General features: G+C 45.6%; 1 protein-coding gene across 1 annotated transcript in view; it reads right to left on the bottom strand.

Annotated features, from left to right (window-relative positions):
* Positions 1 to 293: 293 nt before the first annotated feature.
* GCH1 (GTP cyclohydrolase 1) overlaps positions 294 to 15,710 on the bottom strand; it is a 43,048-nt gene continuing 27,631 nt past the window's right edge. Inside the window, exons 3-6 of the mRNA XM_072986862.2 lie at positions 15,148 to 15,203; positions 4,739 to 4,770; positions 2,159 to 2,243; positions 294 to 910 (exon numbers count right to left, since the gene is read on the bottom strand). Coding sequence (XP_072842963.2) covers positions 784 to 910; positions 2,159 to 2,243; positions 4,739 to 4,770; positions 15,148 to 15,203 — 300 coding nt within the window. The 3' untranslated portion in view covers positions 294 to 783. The remainder of the gene's footprint in view (positions 911 to 2,158; positions 2,244 to 4,738; positions 4,771 to 15,147; positions 15,204 to 15,710) is intronic.

Here is a 15,710-nt window from a genome sequence, read left to right as displayed (position 1 = left end):
CAAGATATCTCCTCTCTTAGAATCGGGGAGCACCTAATGACATTTTTGCTTGGCAAAGGGGCCTCTTCGTTCCCAGCCACAGTTTATAGTTCTGAATCGTCAAGCAGGGGAGTCAAGCTTCTGCCACTGAGAATTCAGCCTCTTTCTTCAGACGATTCCCAGGATTAAAAAGGAGGTGAGACAATGAATCCAATAAAGGTTCTCGGATTATGTTCTAATACAGGAGTTCTCAACCTCTAGTCCTCCAGGTATTTTCGAGTTCAACACCGAGATGCTCCAACCAGGCAGTGTAACACAGTGCAGCAATTATGTTTTATTACCTCCTTATTCCTCCCAGAGGTGAAGCTGCCCAATCCTTGGTTTTTCGGCTTGAGAAGAAAGGGCAAGTTAGAAAGAAAGAGGAACCCCCCTCTATCTCACAGACACTCAGCAGGAACACTTACTCAACGTGTTTTAAATGACCCCAAAAAGCACTGTTTATAAAATTCTATTCCATTCTTACCAAACCAGCCAACCAACCCCACCCACTCTGACTGAGAATCTGCCTTGAAATAATCAATTAACAGAGAACAAGAAAACATTTCCAGGACTGTGACAAACCCTTGATGTAAGAGACCGTATGAAGGAATAAGTGGCACTCACTAGAAAGAACCCCTGATTGGAATTAAACAGAAAAATTCAAGTGATAAGATACGTTGAAAAGGGAGACGACGGAGAAGAGGCAGTGGAAAGAACGCAACACAAGACGGGTCAGAAGGGGAATTCCTGAAAGGATGGCACCATTCAGCTGCGGATGAGCGTCAAAAACTCTTCCCGCGTCTTTGGGTCTTCCCGAAATACTCCGAGCATTGTGCTGGTTACAGTTTTACTGTTCATTTTCTGAACCCCTCGCATGACCATGCACATGTGCCTGTGGGAGAAAAAAAGCAGGGAAGGAAGCCTCTGTTAAATATAAACAACAGTTTTAAAAGTTATTAAAGTTAAATAACTTATCTAATAACAAGTTATTTAAGCAGGGGGGGGACTCGGCTGCCCGTCTGAAAAACACTCGGAAAACAGAGTGAAATTGGATTTGAGGCATCAGGTAAATTCTAATGCCATAATCCAGCCGAACAGCCCAATTTCAAGGCCGAACAAAGATATTTGGAAGATAGTATTCCTTCCGGCCTGAGATATAAATAACCAATTCCTGGAGTTTAAATCTTATCTATTTGCCAGAAACATAATACAGGAAAATAAACTTGCAAATGCAATACAGTGGTGCCTCGCTTAACGGGTGCCCCGTTTAACGACGAATCCGCATAGTGATAAAGATTTTGCTATCGCTTTTGCGATCGCATTGCGATGTTCCCTATGGGGGAAAATCGCTTTGCGATGATCGGGAACAGGCTGATTGGCAAGAAACAATAAAATAAATGAATGAATTTGGCATTTAAAGATCCAGGTTTTAACAGAATGAGTATGGTTTGGTGGAAACAAATCACAGAATCCTAGAATCATGAAGTTGGAAGGGGTCTCTAAGGCCATCAAGTCCAACCTGCTGCTCCATGCAGGAATGCAAACCAAAGGAGACCTGCCAGCTGTTTGTCTAAGTTCCTCTTGAAATGCCTCCAGGGTTGGAACGCTCAACCCCTCTCGAGGTCATGGGTTCCATTGTCATACTGCTCTAACAATCAGGAAGTTTTTCCTGCCATTCAGCTGAAATCTGGCTGCCTGTCACTTGAGCCCATTGTTGCGTGTCCTGTACTCGGGGATGATCGAGAACAGATCTTGCCCCTCCTCTGTAGGACAGCCTTTCAAGTATTTGGAAAGTGTTATATCACCCCTCTGTCTTCTTTTCTCGAGGCTGAACATGCCCCGTTCTTTCAGTCTTTCCTCCCAATTATAATGCGGTCATCACATTTAATGTTCATCTTACTTGCTGTCTACAACACCCATCATTTGTTCCTCGCCCTTACTCCACAGAGGTGCACAATTTGTATACAAGACTCTGGCTCAATATTGTGCTCTTATGTGCCTGAGGAAGTGGGTTGTAATCCATGAAATCTTGCACCGAACTAGGTACCACAATACTTCCCGTTTTCACGTTGATTTTATGGTACCAACGGCTACTACTCCCTCCTCATTTGGAAACTCGGTAAAGCTCAGGCGAACTTACGTGGCTTCCACAACGACACCAACCCCAGCGGGCTTCAGGGCTTCTGTGATGGCTATGGCGATTTGTTTGGTGAGGCGCTCCTGAACTGCAGAAAGAAAAGAGGGGAATGAACCTGATTACCTGAAGCTATGTGCTAGTCCTCTCCATCAGAAGATATTTGAACCCACTCTGTGGCCACCAGTGGACCCAAATTCTAGCCGATCCAGAAGGAAACGGAAGAGACAAGAAAAAACCCATTCAAAATGGTCTCCCTTTTGTACCTTTCCAGAGGTCTCAGGGCCCCCGACGCCCATCCCCAGACCTTGAAGGATCAAACTCATTCCTTCAAATCCCCCCCCCATCATCTTCAATGGCTTCAAACGTTTTTCTTCCAATGCAAAAAGATTCCCTGCAGCTTTCAGTGTCCAACAATGCTTTTTTAAAAAGAGAAAAATTGGGAATTGGACACGGCACTCTCAAAATATAAGAAAAATTATCCCCCACCAATGGTCTGGGCACTCGGTCTGCCACTCTGTACAGATCAGCGGGTGGGTGGTACGGAAAGGTTTCTGCCTTTAAGGCCCAGCCGCCCTGTCCCCACGCAGAAGTCCTGCAGGTTTTCCACAGCCCACATCCACACAAGCATGACAAAGGGAGGGGGGTCCTGTGACGTCCACACCTCCTTTTTCTAACTTTTTTTAAATCTGGAAAAGCCGCCGCACTTTAGAAAAATGAATGGGGAGGTGTGGACAGTGGCCAGTGACAAATACGTTGCCCTTCTGGATTTGGTAAACGATTATGCCATGGCATCACAAAGACCCATTCAGGGCGTCCTGAGGGCTGTAGGAGGGCAGCGGTCACCTCTTTTCCAAGAGGGAGGCTAAACCCTGGTCAAACATGTGCTGCAAGGGAAGAGTCTGGAAAAGTTCTTTGAGGGTTGGGCGCACTCAGAATCTTTCAGCCCAGAGCAGGGTCTACACCTACAGCCAATGAAACCATAAGAATAAGATGCAGCTTTTGGCAGAAAAGTAAGCTTCGATTGTCTAGGCTTCTTACCTGTAGGAAAAATGCCAGACCTGGGAAAGCGAACGCTGTTTGAATTACAGCAAACAGAATCCCCCAACCAGCCTGGCTTTTTCAAACATTAACATTCCACACTCTGGGGACCTTTCCACTCACTCCTCAGAGGAAGGGTTGAACAAAAAAAAACAAGCATTTGAATTCTCGAAGGCTTTCACCGCCAGGATCCGATGGTTGTTGTGGGTTTTTCGGGCTCTTTGGCCGTGTTCTGAAGGTTGTTCTTCCTGACGTTTCGCCAGTCTCTGTGGGGCCGGCATCTTCAGAGAACAGGAGTCAGAACTCTGTCTGTGCTCTGGTGCAGTGCGTGGGATAGATAACACAGACAGAGTTCCGACTCCTTTCCTCTGAAGATGCCTGCCCCACAGAGACTGGCGAAATTGTTGGGAGGAACAACCTTCAGAACACAGCCAAAGAGCCCGAAAAACCCACAACAAGCAAAACTAGCACTTCTTTTCCTCATGTTCTTGGGCAATATTTTATTGCCCCAGATAGTGGAGGAAGAGTGAAAGCTACCGTCAAATGACCTTTCTCGGAGACTCCGAGCAATGGAGGGGGCAAGAAGGGGCTTCCCCAGGGGTGGGACAGGCGTTGACACAATGCAAAGCACAAGCGGCTGCTTATATACTGTCCAATACCGGCTTAAAGCACTCTCTGGGCAGTTTACAATTGAATTACGCAGGCTGCACCTTGGCCACTGTCAGCAAACTGGGTATTTAATTTACTGACCTCAGAAGGATGGAAAGCTCAGTCAACTTCAAGCTGGCTATGTTAGCCAATTAGGACTGAACTCAGTACAGTGGTGCCCCGCATAGCGACAATAATCCGTGCAGCCAAAATCGTCACTATACGGATTTGTTGCTATGCGGAACAAAGAAGCCCATAGGAATGCATTAAGGCACGTTTAATGCGTTCCTATGGGCAAAAAACTCACAGTTCTGCAAAAATCCTCCATGTGGCCGCCATTTTCGCTGCCTGGTAAGTGAGGAATCCAGGCAAAAACACAGCGGGCAGCCATTTTATTTACCCGGCGGCCATTTTGGAACCACCGATCAGCTGTTAAAAAAACATCGCTATGCAAAAATCGGTAAGCAAAACGCTTACCAATCATCGCAAAGCGATGTTTTGCCATTACAAACATCACAATGCAATCGCTTTTGCGATCGCAAAAAACACATCGCTATGTGGATTCGTCGTTAAATGAATCGCTCGTTATGCGGGGCACCACTGCACAAAAAGTTGTCAGTCTCTTCCTTTAATGCTCTCTCAGCATCCTTCCCATATAAGGTATTGATGTTAAATGTTATACACCCTTCCCTTCCCACACCTTTAACCAAATGCCCCCTCTTTTTTTACTTTAACATATTTAGTGCAGGAAGGATGGATTTAACACCAGGGTTCTGCAGCAGTGCTGTTCCAAACCTTGCATGCCACCTTGGCTCTGCCGTACCCCACGGAAATTCACTAGATATCTATGTTTACATATTCATTGGAAGACATTGTCCATCGCTGGAGATCACCTACCCTGTAATCTTCTGCTGTATATTTCCACTATCCTGCAAAGGGGGGGGGGAGGAGAAATTCTGTTAATTGCACTTTCTGGATGTGAACAAAGTTTTTTTAAAACTAAGCAAAACAAATATTTTTGCATTTTCAAATCTATTTATCAACAGACCATCAAGAACGTTGCCAGAAACTGCCTGCTTATGACTAACCAGAAGAGTTGAGGAAGCAGGCTGTGGTGAACTGCAAAATATACAATTTGATTCAATTTGAACTTATGAGCCCTATTCAGTCACACTCTGACCAGGTGAGCTCCCTACAATCTGGAACATTAGGACGTTTGTTTACCTGTGTGAACCCATCCCCCCGCAAGCCGGAACATATTCTCTACACAGCGGTTGCTTGCCATACATAGAAAGCAATGACAGAGAGAGGAGCTGGTCCCTGTCACTGGCTGGGAAGCGTATTCTGATAAGGAACAACGGAAATGCGCTGTTTTGCTCATGACGTGGTGGGCTTGATATATTTTTCTTCCTTTGTGCCCCTCAGCTTTGTGTGCTCAAGGCAGGCAGCTGGCTTCCTCCACCCTTTTTTACAGCATGCAAATATAGAAAACACACCACAACCACCCGGTAAAAGGATTGAAATAAAGGGGGCGGGGGGGAAGAGCCGTGTGGCTATTACAAAATACAAATGCAAGAATAGGCAATACTTTTATAGGCCACTCATAAAAAATAAAAATGAGAGTAATGGTGAAACAAGAAGCAGAAAAATAAAACGGCACATTGTACCCCTTCTCTGCCAAGGTGACGTAACAAAAATTGGCAAATTTATGGGCAGTGCGAGATGTCTAGAGGACCTTCTTTTTTTTTCTTCCCCACTAAGGACAGTTCAACGCACGCTGCCGCATGAGGCAAAATGTCAAATGGGAGATGCTCACTGAAACCCATATACGTAGCGCCTGAAGCAAGACATTGTATTTTGGTCCATGTAGTAGGATAAATCTCACAAACACCTCACTTTCCGCCCCTGGCAACAGATATACAATACTAGCAACTAGAGATGGGCACGAACCGCCACTTTTGATGATTTGTGCCGGTTTATCCTTTGGACGAATAGGGGTTTGGCCGTTCCCAGCCCCGCCTTCTCTGGAGAGCGGCCACTCAGAGGCAGCAGCCCGGCTTCCCTGCCACCGCCTCCCTTTGGGTGCTGCCTGCCTGAGGAGGCGGGGCTGGGAACGGCCAATCCCGTTCATCCGAAGGACGAACTGGCACAAACCACCAAAACTAGAAGTTCGTGCCCATCTTTAGTAGCAGCAACAAACAAAACCTGGATGATATCCAAACTCTGGGAACTGAAGCTTAGGTGGCTGAAGCCTCTGAGTCACAGAACCAGCCGCCGCCAGGGCTTTTATGATCCTAAACACATCTGATCTCATCTCATTGCAGAAGATAAACAGAGCTAGACTTGGATTGTGAGTCAGCAGGAAATAAAAGCTAGGGATTTCCAATCTTGATGATCTGAAGACGAGACGGACCAATGATCTGACTCATAATAGCAGGGCCGTATTCCATTCGCTGTGTTCCTGTTTTCTTCACGCTGAATAGCTTGTGCTCCTGAGAGACACATCCTTAACCAGAAATGTTAGAAGAAGGAGCTCTGGAAAGCATCATGCGCTTAATAAGAAAGGCTCAATGAAAGGAAGGGTCAAAGAGTTACTGGAGCACTCTTTTATAGCCTGCTTGCCAAGTGAGAGAGAAAAGGCTCATGAGACAAATTTTAGCTTTAGTTCTTAGCACAAGTGACCTTTCCTGATTAGACACAACTATGCTTGACAAATAAATTTTGGAAAATGCTGCTTTTTTTTTTTTGCTTCAGCTGAATTCTTTTGCTGCAACTTGGATTCAGTTACTTTGGGCAGAGCTATAGCATGTATGCCATTATTATTATTACTCAAAAACACCAGGCACAGTCAAAATTATAAAAACATTGACCGGTATTATATAGCAGATATAGGGTACGACAGAGGACAAGATGGCTGGACAGGGTCATTGAAGCGACCAACATGAATTTGACCAAACTCCGGGAGGCAGTGGAAGACAGGAGGGCCTGGCGTGCTCTGGTCCATGGGGTCACGAAGAGTCGGACACGACTTAACGACTAAACAACAACAACAATACAGCAGATACAAGTTTTAACCAAAAAACTAAGTATCTGTTAAATATCATCTGCAACTCCTTATAGTAAGTACTGTGTGATGATCATCATCATCAACATCTTTTAAAACAAACACTTCCATTGATGTTGCTGAACTGGTGAAGACTTCACAATTGTACCTCAGTGTTTGCCCATGTGGGGGTTGTGAAGTATTTTCTGGGGGTGCTCACAGTTCGCCTTACAAGTGTTGTAGCCTTTGTATTCGCGAAGGCTTTCACGGCCGGGATCTAATGGTTGTTGTGGGTTTTTTGGGCTGTTTGGCCATGTTCTGAAGGGTGTTCTTCCTAACGTTTTGCCAGTCTCTGTGGCCGGCATCTTCAGAGGACAGCACTCTGCGCTCTGGTATAGTTGGTTTAGGAGTGGAGTTGTAGCCCTTGTTAAATAATTCTTTCCCTGAGCTTTCTGAACATGATATACTCACTAACTTTAATATTTTGCTGTATGTAAGAGAAATAGGTTCTTGTGGGGGGGGGGAAGAAGCCTGTAGTTTGTGAGAAGGGGTGTCTTTACCCCCATTAAAATTGCCTCGTTATGCAAATATTGCAGAAGGGGCTTGTCGGTAACTTGGGACTGCGACTCAAAAAAGGTCGGAACCACTGTTTTTTTACATTCTATCCATTAAGGCTGCTTTACACCTGCCCGGAAATCCAGAAAGAAGAGTTTATTTACACGGCAGGGGTCATGGCCGCGGTGTACAAACCCAAAGAGAGAAATCCTATTAGGAGGGATTATTGCCTTTGTGTGTAAACAGCTTGGCAAGTTTGAAATTGAGCCAGAAATGGCTTTAAAGAGAATGAAACTGAAGTGTTCACTTTTGAAATTTTATCTAGGCAGCCTCATCCTAAGATACCTCTGGGTAGAATGTCAAAGCTAGTTACGGGCAATTACTGAGAGGAGTCACAAATCAGATAACAAATTAAAGGCACAGGATGTTTGGCTCTGCAGAGAAACTGAGATCTGGCAGCACTTTGCATAGGTGCACAGATGTGAGTCTGTCCCAAATATGCATCGTATTCAGAGTCTACACTGTGCCTCGTGGTACAGAGGTTAAACTGCAGTACTGCAGTGAAGACTTCACAACCTGAGTTCGATCCAACCTTGGAGCCCCCTCCAAGGTTGACTCAGCCTTTCATCCTTCCAAGGTTGGTAAACTGAGTACACCACTCACAGGGGGTGGGGATGTATAGCCTGCATAATCAAATTGTAAACTCTCCAGAAAGGGCTTTAAGTGCTCTGGAGTAATATATAAGCAACACACTTTACTTTACCTACACTGAATATTACTACTGACTGCCTAGATTTACAGCTACAGAGACATATTAGCATGTTCTATAAAGCTGTAGTTCTCCAACTGGGGTCCCCAGGTGTTCTTGGACTGCAGTTCCCAAAAGCCTTTTCACCACTTGCGGTGCTGGCCAGGATTTCTGGGAGCGGCAGTCCAAGAACATCTGGGGACCCCAGTCGGAGAACTACTGCTCATATAAAGAATTGTCCCGTGTCCCTCTCTGTCTCCCCTCTGGTGAGACCTAACTGGCCACCCTGTGCACAACACAACCATTATTTCTGTCTTATACAGTGGTGCTTCGCTAGATGATGATAATCCGTTTCACTGAAATCACTGTTTAGCGAAATCATTGTCTAGCAAAAAGCATTTCCCCATTGGAATGCATTGATACCTGTTTAATGTGTTCCAATGGGGAAGAATCGTTGTTGTCTAGCGAAGATTGGCCATAGGAAAGCCGCTTTGCGAACTGCTGATCAGCTGTTTAAATTGCTGTCTTGAGAAGCTTAGGTCCCGAAAACACCTGTTTTGCGAGCGCGGAGGGAGCTGTCAAAATCGTCGTCTAGAGAAAATCAGTTTGCGAAGCAGGGACCAAACATTGTCCAGCGAAATTCCCCCATAGGAATCACTGTTTTGCAAATCACTATAGCGATTGCAAAAAGTCAATGTCTAGCGAAAAAACTGTCATGCGGGGTAACTGTCTAGCAAGGCACCACTGTATCAGGAAGAATTTGCTCACTGACATCAGACAGGAACTAATTGTTCCAAGGGTCTCTCAGCTTGTCCACTTAACTTCAGTAAAATGTATTGACTGGCACGAGATGGAAAGAAAATGACAGGGTTCCCGGGGCAATATCGGCAGGCGAAAATGGACCCATCAGAAGCATGCGATAATGCTCGTTTGAATTCTTCCTGCACCTCCAAAACTGAGCCATTATTGGGGACCCATTGATAGATCCTGCCAATATGACCCATAGCAATGCCCTGCTAATGGATCTCAACATCCTAAATCAGCGGTAAACAACCTTTTCGGGACCACGGACCGGCTGAGGAAGGCAAAGCACACACACACCACGCTTGTGCACACGTGCGAAGGAGCGCAAGTGCTCTTGGGTGCATGTGTGAAGCAGTGGGGGAGCATGTGGGCACGGGCCAGTGTGCGCGCAATTGCTCCGCCACCCCTTTGCGCATGCACCGGAGGATCTGCATGCCCCTCCCCACCCCTTCGCTCGGGCACATGGATGAAGGGGTGGGGGAGTGCTCATACTGGCACTGGCATGCATGCACGTGGACAAAGCAGCTGTCGGGGGGGAATGCATGCGGGATGGGGCTGGGAGTTCTGTCTTCCCGGCCTGGTCGGTCCGGCTCAGGCAACGGAAGGAGGGTTGACATCCTCTGTCCTAAATCCTCAAAAGATGAAGAACGCCACAAGAAGGTGGGCAAGACGCTGGACGTCTGCTGACACAGGGAAAGACAAAAGCTCCAGCTACCTTTGATCTTCCTGGTCGTATAAGGCAAGGAAACCATCCAATGCCCCCCGTCCAGAATGTTCTCACCAGATGCAAACCAACTTGGGAAGTGAAAAAGTCAAGGTTTGTGGGACACGAAAGGCCACCAGGTTCGAAGACACGAAGAGCGGTGTGACCGGATCGGGTGGAAGGGTTATCCGTGCCAGCATCCTGTTTCCGATGTGGCCCATCAGAGGCCCTGGGGAAGCCCAGGGACAGAGGGGGACGGCATGTCTTACCCCCACCCCACCCTGTTTGCCAGTCAGCGTCTGAGAGACAGAGTTCTTCTCTCTCCAAACACAGAGGGCAGGGTCCTTCTAAACTCACTGAGAATAGCAGCCAGGCATCCAAGTGCTCTGTGAGATCTCTGGCTTGCTACTATGCATGCTTGAGACTGCCTCGTCACAGCGAACAGGGAGTACTTGTGTGGAATGGTACCATATACGGAATACCTCCCTGCACCTGCTCAGAAAAAGCTGTTCTCTGATGTTCCCTGCATTCCTTGCCATTTTCTATTGTAGTTTTTGCAACCTCGCAGGCTGCATTTAGTAGGCTTCCATGCGAGGGGCCTTTCAGGACGGAGGGGACTGTCAATCTGTCTAGCACAAATCAGTTGTTCTTTCCTGCCTCTATATTCAAAGAGAGTGTTCCCCCTGCTCTAGCTTTCCCCCCTCTCTTCTGTCTACTGGAAGCAGTCAGTGAGTTTGTTGAAGGGCTTGTTGAAAGCAGTCATGTTTACCCGTTTGCTGTTCCATCTGTTCAATTGAAACCTTTTTCGTCTTTCTGCTCCTAATGTCTCAGAGGATGTTATTGAGAGTGCAAGCGGCACTTGATGAGAGAAAAGGGGTGGACTAATTTTGGGGGAACTTGAAACTATTCTGCTCTGTTAATACCTGCACTTCTGCTGTGCCATCCAAGGGATTCAAACTGAAATTCAAAACTCTACAACATTTTCTGTGATATCTGGTGGGACGCACTTTACCCATTCCTGATCTAGAATTCAAACCACGCAAGACACTTAACTCTGAATTTAGAAGGCAGAGTCCCTTAGGGGCAAATGATGTTCCTTTGTCCTAGCAAGAGCTTTTCTCAACCTCTGTCTTTTCAAATTAGTATGCTTTGTTTTGTGATTGGTTAGCAGGAGGCAAACATGGGCTTCACTTGCATATCTGATTGGGAACCGTGTGTCCAGAGTGCCATGTGCTGCTCAGTGTGAGCTGAGCATCTTGCCTATTTTCACCCTGAATTTGCTGTTCTAAGTGAAGACTGATAAGTTTACCCAGTGCAGGACTGTGACACTTCTTGGGTGGATTAATCAGTCAATGGCAAGCATTACACTTGCCAACGTACACAACAAGCTACTTCTGAAGGCTGAGCGTCTATGTACAATTTAATTGCAGTGCAGCATTTGTGTTTTCTTGAAATTCAGTGGGGGACACAGAGAACAAAATGCTCTGTTCCTCTATCAGTGGGATTTATCTGGCTCTGTTTGCTTGTTTGATCCCTTTTGCAGAGCAGACTTTTCAACATCGCCTGGTATTTAAAAGTGTCATCCTACCAATGTGCAGCTACCCTTATTATTTTAAAAAATCTGTAACTTGTTGTTTACTCATTTAGTCGTGTCCGACTCTTTGTGACCCCATGGACCAGAGCACGCCAGGCCCTTTTGTCTTCCATTGCCTCCCGGAGTTGGGACAAATTCATGTTGGTCGCTTTGATGACACTGTCCAACCATCTTGTCCTCTGTCGTCCCCTTCTCCTCTTGCCTTCACACTTTCCCAACATCAGGGTCTTTTCCAGGGAGTCTTCTCTTCTCATGAGATGGCCAAAGTATTGGAGCCTCAGCTTCAGGATCTGTCCTTCCAGTGAGCACTCAGGATTGATTTCCTTCAGAATGGATAGGTTTGTTCTCCTTGCAATCCAGGGGATTCTCAAGAGCCTCCTCCAGCACCACAATTCAAAAGCATCAATTCTTTGGCATTCAGCCTTCTTTATGGTCCAGCTCTCACTTCCATACATCGCTACTGAAAAAACCATCGCTTTGACTATGCGGACCTTCGTCGGCAAGGTGAGGTCTCAACTTTTAAAGATGCTGTCTAGGTTTGTCATCACTTTCCTCCCAAGAAGCAGGCATCTTAATTTCGTGGCTGCTGTCACCATCTGCAGTGATCATGGAGCCCAAGAAAGTAAAAGCTGCCACTGCCTCCCTATCTTCCCCTTCTATTTGCTGGGAGGTGATGGGACCAGTGGCCATGATCTTAGTGTTTTTTTTTATGTTGAGCTTCAGACCATTTTTTACGCTCTCCTTTTTCACCCCCATTACAAGGTTCTTTAATTCCTCCTCACTTTCTGCCATCAGAGTGGTATCATCTGCATATCTGAGGTTGTTGATATTTCTTCTGGCGATCTTAATTCCAGTTTGGGATTCCTCCAGTCTGGCCTTTTACGTGATGTATTTTGCATATAAGTTAAATAAGCTGGGGGACAATATACAGCCTTGTCGTACTCCTTTCCCAATTTTGAACCAATCAGTTGTTCCATATCCAGTTCTAACTGTTGCTTCCTGTCCCACATACAGGTTTCTCAGGAGGTAGATAAGGTGGTCAGACACTCCCATTTCTTTAAGGACTTGCCATAGTTTGCTTTGGTCCACACAGTCAAAGGCTTTTGCGTAGTCATGCCTGTAACTACACAATCCATTTACATTTATTTAGAAGTCTGTTTTCCAGCAACACATCTCCCGCTCTGGTTACAACAGGGTTTTGCCTCCAAGCTAAATGGTATTTCTGAGATGCATTTTTGAAGTTTCAAAAAAAAAGTGAATCATAATTGCTTTGAATTCATCTCTGACGCTGGTACATAGGACTTGATCCCCTCAGGTTACAAAGAAACGGGGGAAGTCAGATTTAATTGAGATGCCGACTCCAGTAGAAGGTCACCAGGGACTCAATATAATAGACCGTATCGATTCAATGGTGAGTGGAGATTTGCTGTTTAAGAAATGACATTCTTTTGTTCCTGCATTATCAGTACGTCACCCAAAAAATGGTACCTTCTGTGAATTTTATTCCCCCTGATGGAGGCTGTAATCCAGCCAAACTAGGGAGCAGTAGTTTGAGAAAGGCGTGAGATAATTGATAGGGCCACTGTATCACACTGTAGTGTATTAGGTGCTGCGCTAAATAATGCCTATTTTTCATTTCTTTCTTCTGCTTTGTTTTGTTCCTTTGTTTCTGGCCTTAAGGCTCAGGCCTCAAAGTTTGGGTTGAATTTTTGTTTACTACCTTGAGAAACTCAGCAAAAAATAAAAAGATAGGATTCCCCCGCCCACCCCCAGTAAGGGTGGCTTTTCATGGCGTAGCCTTATACAGCCTTGTTAGGCATCCTTCAGTCTCGAAAGACTATGGTAACGTGCTCTGTATGGAGGACTTGGAACAGCGCCTAGTGTGGCTGAGGAGGCCAATTCGGGTGTGACTATCCGTTCCACACTGAAGACAAATCCAATCTGTCCCCTGTCTGGCTCCCTGGTTTTGCTGCTTTTGTGACTTCCTCTTTGCCTCGGCCTGTTGGGCAAGGGTCTCTTCAAATTGGAAGAGGCCGTGATGCACTGCCTGCCTCCAGGCTGAACGCTCAGATGTCAGGGTTTCCCATCTGTTGAGGTCTATTCCTAAGGCCTTCAGATCTCGCTTGCAGATGTCCTTGTATCGCAATTGTGGTCTCCCTCTGGGGCGCTTTCCCTGCAGTAATTCTCCACAGAGGAGATCCTTTGGAATCCGACCATCAGCCATTCTCACAACGTGCCCGAGCCAACGTAGACGTCGCTGTTTCAGTAATGTATTCATGCTGAAAATTCCAGCTCGTTCTAGGACTACTCTGTTTGGAACTTTGTCCTGCCAGGTGATACCAAAAATCCGTCGGAGGCAACGCATATGGAAGGTGTTCAGCTTCCTCTCCTGCCGTGCACAAAGGGCCCAGGACTCACTGCAGTACAGGAGTGTGCTTAGGACACAGGCTCTATAGATTATACAGCCTACAAAGTTTAATATTTCTCACCCACCCCTATGTAAGAAAACATTTCCCCACACCATGACCTTTAGATTTGAAAGACAAGAGCGCTCTACAAACTCTTAAGATCAGAGCAGGCATAACTATGTTGGCGATGGGGGGGGGAACCCTTCATCTGGATGGTCATGGTATTAGACATGGGCACGAACCGCCAGTTCGTCTTTTGAGCGAACCAGTGGTTCAATGCTTCCTAGACCTGCCACCTCCAGTTGGCACTGACTCTGAGTGGAGAAGGCAGAACCGGGAACTGATGAACACCTTGTTCATCCAAAGGATGAACCTACACAACGCGCCCAACCTGTAGTTCGTTCCCACCTCTCTAAGGCAACCTTCTCTCTCCGTGGACAAATCTGCCCTTTCCATGTGGTTGAAAGAGATGTGCCTAAATTCATAATGCAAAGTCAATTTATGCAGGTTTACTCCTCGGTACATTCCACCCAGGGCTTAGAAGTTGCAATCTTATTTTTAAAAGGAGCACGTTAAAAAGCTCTGATTCCACCAAAGTCAACCAGGCTCTCTCTAATAAGTCTGCTCTGCAACACAGCTAATATTCAGCAGCATATAAGGGTGAATTACCAACAACTACAGCTTTATGGGTGAGTTAGATTGAGACTTTCTCAGCTAATTCCTCGGTCCAGGTCCAGTTACGTCTTTTTTTTTTTGGCCGCACCAGGTTAGTATGAATACAACATGACACAAAGAAAAAACCTAGACAAATTCTTAGCTCAACGACATTCCCTGAGAAGCCAGAATGCTCCCATCTGGTATTGCTCCATCCTCCTTTCAAATGCCTTCACAGAAGGAGATTCTGTAGCTCTTCCAGATTACTGCTTTGTAACGAGTTTTTAAAATGTAACTTTCCAAGCTCTGAGGGCTAAAAAATAAATCAGAAAAAAATGCATCTCTTGCTCTTTGGATGTTTTCCCTCCAGCAATTAATTTTTCTTTTTGTTACACGTTTCTGCAAAAAGTGTTATGTTCCCATCATGCTTCTGCTCTTAATGGGTTTCTACAATCAGACACCTTTGCCACAGGAGGGAGCACTGCTTCTACATACAAGATCAGTGTCTCACTTTTTGTAGTTCAAAAGTGCTACATCAATGAAATGTAGTAATAGTAATGATTACTCAGGCCTTTTCCATTAAGTAGTGTGAGCTGTGCAGAGATTAACAGTACAGTGAACTGTCATGACAGCGGCCTTATTCCAGGTGTTCCTTATCCTTAATCCAAGAGGCTTACAGATCATATTGCAGTTTGCTGAAACACGGAGAAGGATAAGATTATGCAGCTCATTCAGACTTCATTCAGCGGAATCGGCTTTACTAATCCACACTGATTTAATTACCTGTAGGTTCTTACCTTGCAAGTTTACTGAGTCCAAGCACCTGCTTGTTCGGAAGGTAACCAATGTGCACCTATGGCAGAAAAAGAAAACAGCTATGAAACAGCTGGTACAACAGAGCGATTCAGCAAGACCTGTAAGATTCATGCATGTGATTCCATGCCGTATCAAACATGACCCACAACAGACGTGTGCTGTTAAAAATGTGGGAGGCCATGCAGTCGAGCAAGACTTGGAGATCAAGAACAAGCAGAAATTTAACATGCGCAAAGGGACTCACTTCCCACGTCTCTCTCCTTCCTGTAAAGAACGGAAGAAGTAGTCAGAGATCTTTTAAAAATTCAAAGTTTATTAAGTTTACTGCACAAAGAAGGGCAATATTCATGAATTTGATGCCCTAGTGAACTAGGCTGTTGAGAAATTCAGCTTATATGCAGTTCACCTAGAAGACAAATCTCTGTTGGCTTTATTCAAGTGTCATGGCTTCCTACAGCGAGCCACAGGAAATGCAGGTTAACGAGGGTGGTGCTCATAATAATTCTCATCCCTGTCACTAAACTACACTTAACAGAGTGGGTTA

This window comes from Pogona vitticeps, chromosome 1 (assembly GCF_051106095.1).
Source record: "Pogona vitticeps strain Pit_001003342236 chromosome 1, PviZW2.1, whole genome shotgun sequence".
NCBI classification, from domain to species: domain Eukaryota; kingdom Metazoa; phylum Chordata; class Lepidosauria; order Squamata; family Agamidae; genus Pogona; species Pogona vitticeps.
This window is presented reverse-complemented; position numbering and strand designations above follow the sequence as displayed.